This window comes from Eublepharis macularius, chromosome 8 (assembly GCF_028583425.1).
Source record: "Eublepharis macularius isolate TG4126 chromosome 8, MPM_Emac_v1.0, whole genome shotgun sequence".
Taxonomy (NCBI): domain Eukaryota; kingdom Metazoa; phylum Chordata; class Lepidosauria; order Squamata; family Eublepharidae; genus Eublepharis; species Eublepharis macularius.
Genome location: NC_072797.1, coordinates 132,194,264 through 132,212,811, shown reverse-complemented (window position 1 = coordinate 132,212,811; position 18,548 = coordinate 132,194,264). Strand labels below are relative to the sequence as shown.

Genomic DNA, 18,548 nt, shown 5'->3' with positions numbered 1-18,548 from the left:
TTGTTTTGCTTAATGACATCAACTTTCAGTTTTAAACTGATTCCTCTGTCTCCAGTGGCAATGAGAGGATATGTGGGATTAGGGTATGTGGGATCGCCAACTATGGTTACCAACCTTTTCTAAACTGCCACTCATCCTAAACCTCCCTCTGCAGATTTAGAGGCTTCCCAGGCAGTAAAGGGCAGTCACCACTTGCCATCTCTCTAACCTCCAGTTTAGCAGGCAGAAAGCCCTGACCCAGTCCTCACAGGGTTCCTTCTCTCCTCTCCCAGAGGCTCCACCAAACAGGCAGCCCATTCTTTCTATTTATTTCCCCTCACTCAGCTACTGCCCAGGGCTATTGTGGAAAGGAAACTTGAGTTTATTCTCCCTAAATATTCTGCCACCATTTAGTTAAACTTGGCCCGTTTAATGTGACGAGCATTTGTCGGAGGGGGGGGAGGTATTTTCCCTCAGTCAACAAATTCAAGCCAGCTAGGGTTAAACAAAACAAAATTGGACTTTATTTACAAGATAGAACACTGGAGTGAATGATTTTAAAACTCATAAGTAGAGATGGGCACGAGCTGCATTACGATCGAAAAAAACTCAAGATAATGGCAATCTCGCAATCATGACCTGGCGGATCGTGATCGTCCACGGCCAACGATCCAGTGATCGGGAGAGGCCTGGATCGTTGCGTTCGGGCTCGGATTGGGGATCCAGACACTCAGGTGCCAGCAATCTATTCCCCTGGCAACGGAGCCAGGGGAAAGCCCTGAGCTCTGTTTGCCCTCTTTCTGTTGCCCTGGAAATCCGAATGGAAGCCCAGCTTTCCTTGATCAGCAGGGCTTCCTTCCAACCACGGAGCAGCAAAGCAGTCACAAGTTGGGAGAAGACACCCAAGGGAGGGAGGGGGAAGGGGGTGTTCTGTAGCCATGGGCATTCCAATCTCATCCCTGAAAACCCTGATAGGCAGCTCTGATGGCCAAACACAGACCTCCTGTGTTGCTGAATGGAACCTGAGGGGAGGCGGCTCATCACCGCCTCCCCATGCCCGCCAGGCTCGGCGGCCGCCACCACCACCCACCTTCCCACATAGCTGGGAATAGCAGCGTGGCCCGCTTTGGCCTCCACGATCCACAGATCGGGAACGGGAGATGCTCGGTGTGGATTGTTAATTTGGGATCGTCGCCGGCGCCAATCCACGATCAGCTGGATCGTTAATTTTTTGGGGGGATCATGCCCATCTCTGCTCATAAGTATACTGGGTTAAATATGGAATGTTTCAGTGTAGCAGAACAGATTTGCATTCTGCTGTCTTTCTGCTGCCTCTCTTAGCAGCCCCTCAAACCTTTCTCTCCTTCTTTCTCTCTCCAATGGATGCCCACCATCACTGGCCCAGCATTCTGTCCCCTCTCATTGGTTGGTTCTCAGGAAAGGCGGAGCAGGAGCCAATCACACTGTCACACCAGCTTTTAAATTGGCCTCTCTAACTTTCCCTTTAGTATCATGATAATTCCCCTGGCCAGTGGGCAGACTTAGTCACTTGGCAGACTCTTCAGCAGCCTATGTCGCACCAACACAGGAAGCTGAACATCAAAGCAAAGTTTGGCCCTGTAGGTTCTTTTTGAGTGTTGCTGTAACTGGGTTGCTCATGTTAATCCTGTTTGGTCTGTTCAGACTAGCAACAAATATAACATAGGAATCGGCATCATTCTTTTTTGGCTTGTGGGTAATGGGTACATTGATTCAGTACATCTGACACTTGGAGATGTTTCTGTTTGAAAACACAGTTAGCCATGGAACAATCATCTCATTAGAAGAGTAATGACAGAAGGCATTTGGGCCTTCCAAAATCTTGCTCTCTGGAGAGAACGCTAAAATGCTCTTAACATCTGTGCCCTGATCCAGTTCTAGTCATGCCAGTTGAAAGTGGTGCGATGTGGTTAGATGACACTGGCATCCTAATGAGCCAGTGCATTTATATCAATTAATGCACATCAGAATGTTGATGTTATCCATACAACATTATTTTAATTGGATACACATCCAATTCATATTCTAGCTCAATTAGCCACATGGGTGATTAATCAAAGTGCTGGTCCTCAAATTTTGGCTTTGTAAATAATCAGCCCAATTTAGTATGTTGGTCCTGCTAAATCTACTATTCAAAATGTGGCAGCCCTTGTGAAATATAATAAGAAGGAGTAGTGTGAGAAAAAATATATATCTGAAACTATGTTTTTAAATGGATTTTTTTCATTTATTAGTTTTATTTTCCAAAATAGATAGCATGAGAACATATATTCAGAGTCCGTTTACATTTCTTCTGCACTTTGGACATGATCTAAGTATTAAATGTTCATCTTAATGGCCTGTATCCTGCAAGTCCAATAAGCAAAATCTTCTTCAAGGTTAAGTAGTCTTCATTCTATTTAAGCAGATCTTCCTCCAACTTAACTGTTGGACGATGAGCTGCTTAAGTTGAAGGAAGTCTCCTTTGGGTGCAGGAACTTCCTCCTGCCTAGGATACGATACCATCCACTATTAATTATTAAATTAATTTACCACAAATGTGATCTAATCGCTAAAGAAATGGTATGTGAGACTCATGTTCAAAGTCCAGCTATAGAAGTCGCTGAGTAGCCCAGAGGAAGTTATCATCATTTTTAATTTGTCCTGGGTAGCGTGAAGAATAATAAATCCTCTCTTACAGAGCTTTTAAAAAAATGAATACAATAAAGCATTTGAAACATCAATGACAATGCCATTTTTTGATACCAATTAGGCAGAGCTTGATGCTACATTGGCTACCCTTCGAGATAAACAAAAGAAACTGAGACAGGTAGAAGAACAAATTCAAGAATTACAAGACCAGTATGAAAAAAGTGTGGATGAAAAAGAGAGTCTTGGTAAGTAGCTATTTTGAAGTTCAAGAAACTAGTTTTTAGAAGAATCCTTTAGAGGTGTATTTTTATTAGGCATGCTGAGAATTTTGCTGCAAATATGATTGCCTGATGAATATAACTTGTTCAACTACTGCAGCCTACTCACAATTCAAGTTTCAGGTCAGTTTGTCTTGCCCTTGATATTTACCACCAATCTTGAGCACCAAACTGGGCAGCTTTGCAACTGCATGGTAGCCACAGTAGAGAAGTTTCTTGTCTTTATATTTTGAAGTAGTTTTTATACCTTTTAGGTAGGCGAAATCAGTCTTCACCCAGGTTTGTAGAGATGTGTACACATGTGCATTGTTTTAGTGCTTATGTCCGTTGCCCTTCTATATTTTTGTTTTACCTGAAAACACACAGAACATAAATGCAGCCAATAGCAGCCACTCTTGCTCATAACATTTTTGGTTGCCTAGGGAGGCCAAGCCAAGGTGTAGTGATTTTGTTTAATCTGCCTTGGGCCTTTATTACACCTCCCCCTTACATCGCCTTAAACTTTTACCTCAGGAGGGTCCCAGTAACAACCAACACTCCTTTTTCTCTCACACAGACAGAGCAACAAGTGTTCTATACTTTACCTATGCTTTTACCTCAAGAACACCTTTCCTTTGGGGTTTAAATCCCACCGCAAACACTTTCAGTGCTTTCCTAGCCATTACAGTATCAAGATAGGGGAACCTTTTCATACGGAATCCCTCTTTTCGACGAGTGCTTGCTCTGGCAATGGTAGGGGTTCCCACCCACCCATTGATTGGCGATGGCTTTCCAGTTCCAAGACCTGGAACAAGAAGAGGGCAGCCTGAGTGGTCCCTCAGAACCATCACCTGACGAGGCTATCAGTGACACTGGGGAGGTCTCACCAAATGATGATTTTCACTCATATTCAGAACAGCTCTTGCACATGGTGAAGGCTTTGGAAATCTAGTCTACATCTACTGACCCTAAGCCTAGGGATAAGATCTTGCAGTACATTTATTCTGGTACTTCACCCAGTGTCACCTTCCCCGTTGTTGAGGGGTTGGCAGATCTGATGACATCCCTTTGCAAGAAGCCTGCTTCTAACACACCGACATCAAAGAAAGCAGAGACTTTCTACAAGATTAGGGACAAGTCATGCCCCTTCCTGTCAGTTCACCCCCCTCCATCTTCCCTTGTGACTGAGGAGATGCAGTCGAGACAGCGTCAGGGCTCCCACTCCACTCCATCGAACAAAGAAGGGAAGAAGTTGGACTCCATAGGCAGGAAGATCTACGCCTCTGCAGCCTTGGGCATTAAAATTGCCAACTATACGGCCATGATGGACGCCCATCAAATCTTTCTATGGAACAAGGTGGCTGCCTTTCATGAGTCGCTTCCAGGGGATAAGAAGCCTTTGGTGAAGGTTATAGGAGAGGAGGCATTGCGTCTCGCCTGCCATCAGATCAACACAGGCAGGAATTCGGTGGATGCAGCTACCAGGGCTTTGATGTCTGCAATAGTTCTACAGTGATCACATGGGAGAATCTATCTGCCAGGGTCATGACCTCTGCTATACTCTGGGATTCACTGGGTTTGGGATTCACTGGTGTGCTGCAAGCCTGATCCTCTTTGGGCTCCTTTAGGAGTATTATTAGGATCTTTGGCATACCTTGGGAGAAGCTCTGGAATGCAGAGAAGGCCGTTGTCAGTGTTACCAGGACAGTTATCTCTGTTACCAATGAGACAAAGAGGATCCAGCTTTGTTTGCTTTTCTGTTTCTTTCTGCAGCTTATTAGGAATGAACTTCGAGTTTAGTTTCAGGGGGAGTAGCGTGGGCAGTAGTAAAGTGGGTAGTACCTGAAGGCATGGGTAGTACCTGAACTTAAGGCTTAACACAGGGAGGGGACAGCCATTCCTATTGAGAAAATCTTTCTATACTGAAGTTTTGGATTATTAAAAGCTTTAACTCATGCATGTGGGAACATGCATGGGCAAATGCTCCAGCTTCAGACAGTTTGGCAGCCATTAATGTTCACACTGTTGGATAGTCTCAGACTGACACCAGCAAAGTCACTGGTTTCCCCTCCATGAAGTTCTTGATCATTCTTTCTTTTGACTAATGGTGGTGGCATGTGATGGGAAGAGCATTTAATGCATATCTCTGCACATACAGAGACTGCTTCACTATGGTGTAAAATGCTGTTCAATGCTGTTCAAATGCAAACCCAACAGCCTGTTGAACATTCATCTTATTTGAAAGCAACAGGTGAGCAGTGAACCATTGGGTGTGCAAGCACATCTAATTTTTCCTCCATGGATAACTAAAGCCCCAAACTGTCATGCTATCTACAATACTAACCACTGCCTATTCATCACTTGGAGCTCTATATATGGTGGTAAGTTAAAGATGTACTTTACACCATTTTATTCTTACTGCACAGTAGTGAGAAAAAAAATAAGGGGGATCACAGAGCTAAAATCCCAAGGATTGCTTATTGGTGCAAACAGCAGCTAGACTTCTGTAGGAAAATCCTCTGGTATACACAGTCCCTAAGCATCTGAGGTTGCTTGTATGTCTGAAATGCCAGTAGCTGTAATATTGTTTCATATTAATATAGGCTATCATTGTTGTGGCATCATTTTCATAAACGTTCTGAGGACTGAAATTCTCAGGGAGAAATTAGAGAACTGCAGTATTGTGAACAACTAAGTAGGAGAATAAAACCTTTGCAGGGATATGAGAGAGTGCTTTTGCTTTCTATCTGTTGAGAGTTACCATACCTGTATTTTGAAGAAATTTATTCTGGAGAAACTTATTTCGGTTGATAGGAATCCAAGAACAAGAGATGATTAGCTAGGAATTGTCTGCAAAGAATATATGCCTTGAAGTCTGTTTTTTCTTAAGATAAACTGACTAGGAAAAGTAGCCCTGTGAAGACTTTTTGTGTATTTACTTCTAACTGGGGTCACACAGTCCATTATTAGTCTTTAAAATAACCCAAAATAATAGTTCTCCAAAAACTGAATTCTTTTTAACAAACAATGGCCACAGTCCAATAATGTTGTTGTTACTATTTAGCAAAGACCATGGCACTGACTCAAGCTCGTCTTACTCGAGCTGGGAAACTTACTGCTGCATTAGGAGATGAACAAGTCCGGTGGGAAGACAGCATTTTGAATTTTGAAGCAGAGATTTCAAACATCATTGGGAATGTGTTCATAGCTGCAGCTTGTGTAGCCTATTATGGAGCTTTTACAGCGCTCTATAGACAACTGGTGAGTAAAAAAAATCCAGCTAGTTTCTCCTTTTTATGAATACATGGACTTTATTTCATTGCAAAAAATGGTATATTTCATAGACACTTCTGTACATTTCTTGACAAAACTTAATCCCCCAAATAAATGTTAAGAAGGCTTGTCACATTTGACAAATGGGAGAAGTCCCTTTGCTTCAGCTGAATTCCCTTATTCTTCACTGCCAGTGGCTGAAAGTGACTTAACAATATTAATTTTTCCTCTGCAAAGCACACACAGATTTAGCTAAATTCAGTGGCTCTCATATAGCAAGAGGAAACACATCTGCAAATGGGTACTCTGTGTAGTCTTTTTAACCCTTGGGAAGTGTATGTATAGTGTGTGTGTTTGTATGTGTGTGTGTTACATGCCATCAAGTCAACTTCGACCTGCGGTGACCCTATGAATGAAAGACCTCCAAAACATCCTATCTTTAACAGATGTGCTCAGCTTCCGCAGACTAGAGGACATGGCTTCTTTTATTGAGTCAAGCCATCTCGTTTTATGTCTTCCTCCTTTCCAGCTGCCTTTCACTTTTCCTAGCATTATTGACTTTTCCAGACGATCTTGTCTTCTCATGATGTGACCAAAGTACAATAGCCTTAGTCTTGTCATTTTAGCTTCTAAGGAGAATCCAGGCTTGATTTGACCTAGTACTCACTTATTTGTCTTTTTGGCTGTCCATGATATCTGCAAAACTCTCCTCCAGCACCACATTTCAAATGAATCAATTTTTTCCCTGTCAGCTTTCTTTACTGTCCAACTTTCACATCCATACATGGCAATGAGGAATACCATAGTTTGGATTAACTAGATCTTGGTTCCCAGAGAGACATCTTTATCTTTAAGGATCTTATCTAGCTCCCTCACAGCTGCATTTCCAAGTTTCAGTCTTCTTCTGATTTCTTCATTGCAGTCTCCCTGTTGGTTGATGATTGAGCCAAGGAAAAGAAAATATTGAACAACTTCGATTTCCTCATTGTCAATTGTGTAATTCCTCGGTAGTCATTACTTTTGTCTTCTTGATGTTCAGTTGTAATCCCGCTTTGGCGCTTTCTCCTTTAACCATCAGTGGTCGTTTCAAGTCTTCACTATTTCCTGCTAGTAATGTGGTGTCATCTGCATATCTCAAATTGTTAATGTTCCACCAATTTTCACTCCGCCTTCTAGATCTAATCCAGCTTTCTTTATGATATACTCTGCATAGAGGTTGAACAGGTAGGGAGATAATATGCATCCTTGTCTGACACCCTTGCTAATTGGAAACCATTCAGTTTCCCCATATTCTGTCCTGACAGTAGCCTCTTGTCCAGAGTACAGGCTGCGCAACAAAACAATCAGATGTTGTGGCACCCCAATTTCTTTTAAGATTCTCCACAGCTTTCATGATCCACACAGTCATAGATTACAGATTTGCTGTAATCTATAAAACAAAGGCTGATTTTCTTCTGAAATTCCCTGGTATGTTCATTAGCCATCGTAGCCATCATTAGCCATCATTAGCCATCACAATATGATCTCTGATGCCTGTTCCTTTTCTGAATCCAGCTTGAACATCTGGTATTTCCCGTTCCATATATGGTAAGAGTCTTTGCTGTATAATTTTCATCATCACTTTGCTTGCATGGGAAATTAACGCGATAGTTTGATAGTTGCTGCACTCTTTGGCATCCCATGTTTGGGGATTGGAATGTAGACTGAGCGTTTCCAGTCTGTGAGCCATTGTTTTGTTTTCTATATTTGTTCATATATTCTTCTTAAGATTCTGATGGACTCTATTTCTGTGGCTTGAAATAGCTGTATTGGTATTCCATCTACTCCAAGTTTTTTGTTTCTCCCAATTACTTTGAGTGCAGCTTTTACTTCATTTTCTAGGATTTCTGGTTCTTCATCAAAAGATTCTTCATGGAAAGTATCTGTCATCCTTTCATCTCTTTTGTATAGTTCTTCAGTGGATTCCATCTTTCCTTTATTTTATTCTGATCAGATACTGTATTTCCATGTTGATCTTTCAGCATCTCAAGACGTGGCTTGCATTTCCCTTTGATTTCTTGGATCTTTTGGAACAAATCTCTTCTTCCTTTTTTGTTTTTCTCTTCTATTTCTTTGCACTGGTTATTATAATAGATTTCTTTGTCTCTGCGTGCAAGCCGCAGAAAAGCTCCATTTAGAATTTTGACCCTATTTCTGTTGCCTTTTGCTTTTGCTTTTTGTCTGTCTTTAGAAATTTTAAGAGTTTCCTCAGTCATCCATTTAGGCGTCTCCTTTCTTTTGGCTACAGGAATAGTCTTTGCACATTCTTTCTTGATAATATCTCTGGTTTCAGCCCACAGTTCTTCTGAATCTCGATCAACTAAATTTAGTATTGCAAATCTGTTCCTTACCTGGTTTTTAAATTCTTCAGGAATATTATTTAGATTGTATTTTGGCACTATGATTCTTTTAGTGTTTCTCTTCAGCTTTATCCTAATTTTTGATATTAGCAACTCATGATCTATATTGCAATCAGCTCCTGGTCTTGTTTTAGCTGAGAGAATAGACCTTCTCCATCTTCTGCTACCAAATATGTAATCTCTTTGGTTCCTGTATTGGTCACCCGGTGATTTCCACATATACAACCGTCTTTTTGTTGCCTGAAGCATGTATTAGCAATGAACAGGTAGTTGGCATCATAAAATTCTATGAGCCGCTCTCCTGCTTCATTTTGTGATCATAGTCCAAATTTTCCAACTTTGTTTGATTCTGCTTTATCGCCTACTTTTGCATTCCAGTTGCCTATGATTATCAGCATATCTTGTTTAGGTGTACAGTCAATTCTTCTTGGACACTTGCATAAAAGTTTTCAATTTCTTCCTCCTCAGCAACTGTAGTTGGAGCATAAACTTGAATGATAGTTATATTAACTGGGTTTCCCTGAAATCTGATTAATATTACTCCATCGGACTTTGCGTTGTAGCTCTTAACTGCTTGTGCTATGTCTCTCCTCACTATTAGAGCAACACCATTTCTTTTGAGTTCATTTCTGCAGTAAAACACTGTGTGATTTTCTGGCTGAAAATGTCCTGAGTCAGTCCACATTAGTTCACTTACACCCAGGACTGCAATGTTTAAACGTTCCATTTCTTGTTTTACGATTTCTAGCTTACCTGTTTTCATACTTCTCACATTCCACGTTCCTATTATGTGTGTCACACAGCTTTGGACATTCCTTTTGCATCTATTCACGTCCACAACTGGACGTCCTTTCAGCTTTAATCCAGTCCATCATTAAGAATAGTGCTTTTCGTACTTGTCCTCGGCTCTTCCCCAGTAGCCAATTGAGTGCCATCTGACCTGGGGGGTCCTGTCATCCAGCACTATATCTTTTTTTCATTTTGGATTGTCTCATCATAGAGTTTTCAAGGTAAAAGATTAACAGAAGTGGTTTACCATTGCCTTCTTCTACTTCTCAGTACTAACCAGGGTTAATTGAAGTGACACTGCCGTTGTCTGTGAAAGATCCTCCGCCAGTTTCACCTTCCACTATTGCTGCTGCCCAGTAGTGAACCTTCAGAAATTCCTCCACTCCCATTACCATCGCAACAGTCAGTTCTCTTCTGCTGATGTGACTGTTGATTCCTGAAAGGGGTGGATGCATCTTAGTCTGGGGACGTAGCTTTGACCATTCCGCCTTGAGTGACTCTTCCAGAAGATTAGACTCTTGACTAAGCCTGTGCTTCTGACGGTGTTGCTCTCAGCTTCACTGACACACCACCAAAATTTTAAAATGATTAAAAAATGAAATGAGGGCCCAATCCTGATCAAGTGCACAGAGTGGTGGAAAGAAGCACTCTTGTCCCCATCCCCCAGCATGCCTTTTCAAATGCTGAAATGGCTGCATCATTCCCATGGCTGTTTCGTCACTTGAAAAGGCTCATACAGAAGATTAGACCCTTGACCAAGCCTGTGCTCCTGGCGGTGTTCCTCTCAGCTTCACTGACACACCACCAACATTTTAAAATGATTAGAAAATGAAATGAGGGCCCAATCCTGATCAAGCGCACAGAGTGGTGGAAAGAAGCACTCTTGTCCCCATCCCCCAGCATGCCTTTTCAAATGCTGAAATGGCTGCATCATTCCCATGGCTGTTTCGTCACTTGAAAAGGCTCATACAGAAGATTAGACCCTTGACCAAGCCTGTGCTCCTGGCGGTGTTCCTCTCAGCTTCACTGACACACCACCAACATTTTAAAATGATTAGAAAATGAAATGAGGGCCCAATCCTGATCAAGCGCACAGAGTGGTGGAAAGAAGCACTCTTGTCCCCATCCCCCAGCATGCCTTTTCAAATGCTGAAATGGCTGCATCATTCCCATGGCTGTTTCGTCACTTGAAAAGGCTCATACAGAAGATTAGACCCTTGACCAAGCCTGTGCTCCTGGCGGTGTTCCTCTCAGCTTCACTGACACACTCAAACTCCCTCACCGCGTTAAGGTGTGTATCCAAGAGGGAGGTATGTACAGTACCCATTTGCAAATGTATGATCTTCCTGCTATGTGTTTCAGAAGCTGAAATTACCCATGTGCTGCCCCAGTCATATAGCACAGAATGTTGCTGCTCATTTGTTCAATGGAAAGTTGGGAGCATAGAATATCCCTCCTCCACATGTGCCCCCAACAGATGATTGCTGATCTTCAAAACTGCATGACTGAAGCAGCGCATGTGCAGCCCCCATTTCTAGATTCCTCTTTTCAGCTCTGGGAAGCACATATACAGTTCTGCTGGTACACGTCTTTCCTCTTGTTGGGTCAGAATGAACTACTATTTCTTTTATATGCTGAAAAGTATTACTGTGCGTAGTCAGAACATACACATACTATAGATGTATATGTGTGTGAATACAGCCTTCTTTCCAGTTGGGTCCCGCTCCTGTATAGCCCAGAGTAAGGAAGCAGCCTTTCCTTTATTACTTTTTGCCCCTTGCCTATGGATCTACTTGCTTAGGCTTAACTGTTAAACCCTCATTAGCAGTGTCCCACTCACCAATATTCACAATCTGTGACTCACGGTGCAATGCTAAGTAGAGTTAAATGCTTCTAACAGAATAAAAGCTCCCCAAAGATGTTTAAGGCAGTGGCAACAAAAGTGAAAAGTGAGTGAACTTTACAGAAAGGATTATTTTTACAGGCAGATAAAATACTTTTGATTTGTTGTGAAAATATTTTTTAAAAGTGTACTTTATTAAAAAAGAAAATGTAAAAGTGGAAGTCTGCAGAAACGTGAAGAGATTTTTTTCAAATTGGTTTCATTGTCATGTCTTTTTTGCAGTCCCACTTGGGAACTGTGCATGTGTAGGCCAGCCGCAGATGTAACAAAGCTACAAAAGGCGTGAGACATTCACTCAGCCTTTTCATGTGCTTTTTCAGTGGGCGTGGCTATAAAAAGTGGGGCAAGTGAATCCCTCCCTCAGTTCTTCTATAGCTGCTGCTGAAGAAGGGCATGCTTTGAGCACCTCTTCGACTCCAAGCAGAGAGAAGAAAGAATATATGACTTGAAAGGTGCTCTTCAAGAAGTGCCTTGGGTGTGATTCCAGGACGGCCTAATCCGATGGGCACAACAAATGTCCGGCAGAAGCAGGCATCACACCTGAAAATGGCTCTTCAGGAGTCAGCCTTGAAGAGTCTCTCCAATTCCGAAGTGCCTAAAGCCGCTAAGAAAGGATTGCAGAGCCCAGAACGGGCCTCCTTGATACGTCTTACTTCAGCTCCAAATGTTGATAATACGAACCAGTGGATCCCTACTACTTCGGATTCAATGCCTATAATACAAACCAGTCGGTTCCTCCTCCTTCAGTTCCAAATGCCAATAATATGAACCACTCAGTTCCTCCTACTTCAGCTTCAAGTGCCGATAATATAAACCAGTTGGTTCTTATTAAAGATTCCCCTCGATCTTCTTCTGAGCTGCTGTAGAAAAAGCCAAGCTGAAGTTGAGGCATGCTGATAAGCACCTGGCTCCGAGATCACAGAAGAAGAAACGATCCTCAGCTTCGGCTCCATCTGCCTTGGTGGCATCCAGTCCACCTGCAGTTCCGAGAATTCCTTTGATGATTCCTAGGCATCAATCAGCTTCAGTTCCTGCTGTTCTAAATGGCAAAATGCCGGACTTCCTTGAATTAAGAATGGCTTTATCTCCATTACCACCTTCCCTAGTGCAACCTGCACAACAGGGAGCGGCTTCTTCAGATCCAACTGACTCTGAGAGTTGTCTAGAGGTTATCAGGAGTCATAGATGTCCACTGTCCTCCTCGGATCCACTCTTTAAGATTCTCTCCAAGGCAACAGGCCAGGTGGCATTCCCCATCATACAGGGAATGATAGACCTCACAAAATAAGTTTGGTTGACTCTGGCATCCACATCAGCAACTTTAAGGAAGTTAGACAACCTTTATAAAACTAAACAAAATAGGGCTGAGTTCTTATTCAACCACCCTTCTAGTTATTCTGTAGTCACAGAAACCCTCCAAAGCAAAGGTCGTTAATGGAGTGCTGGCCATTCTGTCCTCACAGATAAAGGATATTTTAGGGAGAAAGGTTTATGCCTCCTCAGTCCTTAACTTCCGCATTGGCAACTATGAGGCCATTGTGGCCAGATATCAGTTATTCCTCTGGGACAAGATTGATCCTTACTTGAGTCTCATCCCTGATGAGAAACAGCATCTCACAGAGATCCTACAGGGAGAAGCCCTTAGACTCTCTAAGCATCAGATCTTCACTGCAAGACATATTGGATACTGTTCCGCTCATGCTATGGCCTCAGCCATCGTGATACGGAGACACACGTGGCTTAGAACCACTGTATTAGCCCCAGACCATAGATTATGGATTGAAGACCTACCCTTTGAAGGTAATGATCTTTTCTTCTCTATTACAGACAATGCTCTCAAAAAGGATAAAAGAGGATAAGGTGACTGCTAAGTCCCTAGGCATTACCCTGGTCATACCATATATGCACCAGTTCCCTCCTAGACCTTATCCTTATTATACCCCCCTCCCTGTCGGTCAATCCCCGCCCCTGCCTGCATGTGAAAAATCATCTAGGAGCTCTGGGTACTGTCTGTAGTCCGGGAGGGTTACTTTCTAGAGTTCAGGACTGTCCTCCAGACATTCCTCCCCAGTCGAACCCTTTCCTGTCTCAAACACTCTTGGTGTAGGAAATACAAAGCTTGTTGCTGAAACAAGTAGTAGAACTGGTTCCGAACCACTGCTTTATGGTGGACAAGGAGTCAGGGGACTCGCACCGCATCTTAGATCTCCATTTTTGAACAAGTTTATTGTTCTAAAAAAGTTCAGAATGTTTCGTTGAGGGATGTTTTATCCTCCTAGAGAACATCTCTTGATTCATTACCGTCGATTTGAATGACGCTTACTTTCAGATGCCATTAAATATTCATTACAGAAATATCTTGGTTTTTCAATGAGGTCCTGAAAGATTCCAGTACCAAAGGTACTGGCCTTTTGGCCTTTCTTCTGCCCCTCTGGTGTTCACCAAGGTTATGGCAGTAGTGGTTGCTCACCTCAGAGGGGGAAAAGGTTGGGAGTCCATTTCCCATCACATTTCCTTAATCCCGTTGACCCTCCGCCAATTAGAGTTACAGATCAACTTGGTGAACTCTTCCCTGGTTCTTCAATAAAGGGTAACATTCGTGGAAGCATTGTTGGACTTCACACTAGCTGGGTTTTTCCCACCAGAGAACAAAAAATCTAATTCCTAGCCACTCTTAAGCAGGGTGCATTCTTGCAGGTACCAAAGCGCAAGGCAAATCCAAAAACTGTTAAGTTTCATGTGCTCTCTAACACTGATATACCGTTTGCCAGGCTCCAGCTCCACCTGTTACAAGATTCGTTAATCAGGGTGTCTTCATCTGCACTACCAGAACCCATACAAGCAGTTCTCAGTTCTGAGGATTATACACAGATCCCTGGCCTAGTGGAACGAAGAACAAAACCTAATGACAGGGACCCCATTCGGTTCCAAACAAATTTGCCTTTCCATCTATACAGATGCCTCTCTGATGGGTTGGGGGGCTTATTCTAGAACCAGTCAGGTGGTCTTTGGTTTCAGCACTAGTCCAGGCTACATATTTTGGAGTTACAGGCTATCCGGTTTGCTCTGAGGGCTTTACTTGTCAGAGGAAAGAATGTCCAGATATGCATGGAGAACACAACTGTGTCACCTGCCATACCCAGCAACACTCTGCTGTTCCTTGCTGTTATGATTGTAGCCTAATGCTTGATGGTTAAATGGTTAAATGCTGAGGCTCCTCTTTGACTGGACTGCAACTATTAATTACCTTGCCTTCCAGACCCATGATATGAAACTATGCATGGGAGGCATTTGTTCCTACTGTTTTCTGTATGCACCTCTAAACTGCACCCAGTAGTTCCCAGACACCACGGTCGTGAAAATCCCATACATCAGTTTTTCTGTTTTCCTGCTTAGCTGTTAGACTGGAGGGGAGGAGAGGATCTTAGGATTTGCCTGCGCTTTGAAAGCCTATACGTGCTTGATGCTTGCATCTGACCATTATTCCTGGCAAACATGGAGTAAGCTCATGATACAAGGAGCTTTTCAATAAAGTTCTTTTACTGCACAGTGAAATCTTTTGAGAGTTGCTTGGCAGATCCTTACAAACTGCCATGCATTATCTGAACAAGCAGGGGGACACAATCTCCCTCTCCCTCTCCTGAGTGTCCTCCCTGGTTTCAGAATGGGTGATTCAACATCTGGTCTCCCTCTCAGCCATCCACATTGCTGGAGAGGACAACACCCTGGCAGATGCCTTGAGTTGGTCCAGGGACCGGAATTACGAATGGTCCATTCACAGAGATTTCCTACAATCCATATTCCTATAATGGGGATTTCCCAGCATAAACCTCTTTGCTTCTTCACTCAGCAAGAGGTGCCCCCAATACTGGTCTCGAGCAGACAAAGGAAAATCATCCTTAGGAGACGCTTTTCAAATACCTTGATCAGGCAGTCTACTATATGCCTTCCCTCCTCTCCCTCTCATGACTTTGACACTCAGCAAAATGATGAGGGAGAGGGCATCAGCTATTATAATAGCCCCTTATTGGCCAAGACAGGCTTGGTTCTCCATCCTGTCCAGAATGTCACAGGGCAGGACATATCAGTTCCTGATGTCACCTACCCTTCTACATGACAATGTGGTCCTTTACCATGATTTAGGCACACCGAAGCTGACAGTTTGGTTTGTGTCCCCCCTGGAGTACAATTCTATTCTCCAGTCAGAAACATATTTTTGCAGGCTAGAAAGACTTCCACCTGGAAGTCATATTCAGGCAAATGGAAATGTTTCTCCCTTTGGGCAAGTGAACATGGCTTGGCTTCTTCTTCAGCTTCCTTGTCATCTGTCCTAGACTATCTACTCCTATTGAAAGACCAGGGACTCTCTAATTCCTCTCGGCCTGTCATGAAGGAGTTAAAGGAAAGTCCCTCTTCTCCCAACCTGACTGCAAATCCTTCCTTAAGAGGTCAGCTAATGTTTACCTTCCAGTGTCCAAACCCACTCCTCAGTGGAGTCTATCTTTGGTTCTAACAACACTTATGCATAAGTCTTTTGAGCCTCTAGCTACCTGTTCTCTCAAATTTCTGACAACCAAGACAGCCTTTTTAGTGGCCATAACATCAGCTAGGAGGGTGAGTAAATTAAAAGCCCTGAGGTACAATCCACCTTTCCTCAGGATGTTTGCAGACAAAGTGGTTCTCTGCCCAAGCCTCCAGTTTCTACCTAAGGTAGTCTCTGCTTTCACCTCAGTCAAGACATTACACTACCTGTGTTTTTTCGCTCGCCTTCCACAGAGGCCGACAGACTGCTGCACATACTGAACGTCAGATGTGCCTTTTGTTTCTACCTGAATAGGACTATTGCCTTTAGAAAGGACCCTGACCTATTTGTTCCCTTCAAAGGCTCTAAGAAAGGACAGAAAGTCACTGCTGAGACCATCTCCAACTGATTTGTAAGGCTCATCAAGGAGTGTAATAAACATTCCAAACAGCATTGTCCTCTACAACATCCCAGTCTACCTCGTCAGTGTTTAACTTGGGCATACCTCTAGTAGACTTACTGTAAAGAAGCCAGCTGGTCAACTCCATCCACCTTTATTCAGCATTATAATAACAACAACAACAACATTTGATTTATATACCGCCCTTCAGGACAACTTAATGCCCGCTCAGAGCGGTTTACAAAGTATGCTATTATTACCCCACAACAATCACCCTGTGAGGTGGGTGGGGCTGAGAGAGCTCCAGAGAACTGTGACTCGCCCAAGGTCACTCAGCTGGCTTCAAGCAGAGTGGGGAATCAAACCCAGCTCTCCAGATTAGAGTCCCATGCTCTTAACCACTACACCAAACTATGCCATTGACATAGACTCCAGAAGGAATGCTGCAGTCGGCAAAGCAGTCCTGAAGAATCTTTTTCGATAAAGAGCAACACGCCCACCTCCTGGGTAAGTTAGCTTGCTACTCTCCCATGTGGGACTGCACAGAAGACACGACGATGAAAAAAGAGTCGCATCTACCTGTTCATCGAGTATCCTTCTATGCATGCACACATCCCTCCCTCCTTTCCTCACCATATGCTCTTTAAATATGCTAATTTCTCCTTCTTCACCTGTGGCTTAGTGAACTGAGGAAGGGATCTGCTGGCCCTACCTTTTAAAGCTGTGCCCACTGAAAAACCGCAAAAAAGAACAGGCGAGCATCTCACGCCTTTTGGAGCTTTGATAAGTCTGCAGCTGGCCTGCACATGTGCAGTTCCCATGTATGCCTGCACAGAAGAACACTGGATGAACAACAGTTACAGGTAGGTGCAACCTTATTTTATTGCAATTAAGCCCTCCTTGTCTCTTTACATACCTTTTCCTATACAGCAGGTGCATTTCCTCACATGTAACCATGTGAGTTTCCCTAACAACATCTGTCTCCAGGACATGATCCAAAAACTCTCAAAGGATCAGAAATATTCAACCCTCCTTCTCAAAGTAAACAACTCATTCTGTCCCAAAGCTCCATGAGACATTCCTCTCTCAGACTATTCTATGATGCTATAGGAGTTTATCCACTTCTCTGGGGTCAGGTAGGGTTGCACAGTTCAATAGCAGTCCTTTGTATTCTTTATGCTTGTACTACAACAGACATCTGTGAACTGATTAATTATTTTATATACTGTTATAAAAATTACCATTTAATTCCTTCAGCTAATAGACTGCTGGATCAAGCAATGTCAGAACCTAGACATTCCTATTAGTTCTGACTTTAGCCTTATAAATATTTTGGGAGACCCTTATGAAATTCGACAGTGGAACACTGAGGGACTGCCACGTGACTATGTATCCACTGAAAATGGCATTCTGGTTACTCGGGGAAGACGATGGCCACTCATGATTGATCCCCAAGACCAGGCAAGTACTCATTTAAAAGAATACTGTGATTTAAAAAACAAAACAACCAGTTATTCAGAGCAGCTATATTACTACATGTTCTTACCATTGGAATAGTCCCAGAGGTGCATAGTGATATGTGGAATTTTTGCAAAATTGTTAAGCCAGCAATGGAAGCCCCCAGCATGTTATGACAGTGTTAGTATTTCATCATCACCACACTGCAATTCTCTCATGTTTGTTTGTTTGTTTACATTAGCTACCTTTCTGCTTCATGATACTAAAATATAAATTATAGCATGTCTTCTGTCATATCAACGAGAGATTAAAGTAATTTTTATTATTTATATGAAAGATCAGTATTATTTCCACTAAGACAGAAGCTCGGTCCAAACAACACAAATTTGTTTACTCAAGAAATGTTCAGGGCCAGAAAAAGATGTAAAGAAATGCTATAATTATGAAATTCAGCCGTCACTAAAATAACAAAAAAACGAGCAACAGGAGCAACCCTCAAGGGAGTACCAAAACAAGCAATATATATGAGGGCAACACAGTGAAAAAATAATATAAAGTGTTATTGAAAACAAATGTATAGTCAATTAAAGTGCAACATGCTACAGTACCATAGTAATACAATCAGAATAGGCAGCGGTGACCAATACAACCAACCAAGGTAATGGAGTACAAGGTGAGTGCTGCATATAAAGTCATAAAATTGTTTTCATATTAAAGGTACTTATGTTCTTTCTTTTACAGGTGTCAGGAAGGAAAGCCTGGGGACACAAGACCCCAGCGACTCCACAAGGAGCCAGGCAAAGAACTTGTTTCAAAACGTCTTCCTCAGGAGTCGCAACACAGATAACACAATAATAAATCACCACCATGAAGCTCTTTGGTGGAAAAGCAGGCACCT

At 42.7% G+C, this 18,548-nt stretch overlaps 1 protein-coding gene across 1 annotated transcript in view; it reads left to right on the top strand.

Annotated features, from left to right (window-relative positions):
• DNAH6 (dynein axonemal heavy chain 6) overlaps positions 1 to 18,548 on the top strand; it is a 364,598-nt gene that overhangs the window by 213,741 nt on the left and 132,309 nt on the right. Inside the window, 3 exon segments of the mRNA XM_054986586.1 lie at positions 2,771 to 2,894; positions 5,971 to 6,167; positions 17,450 to 17,653. Coding sequence (XP_054842561.1) covers positions 2,771 to 2,894; positions 5,971 to 6,167; positions 17,450 to 17,653 — 525 coding nt within the window.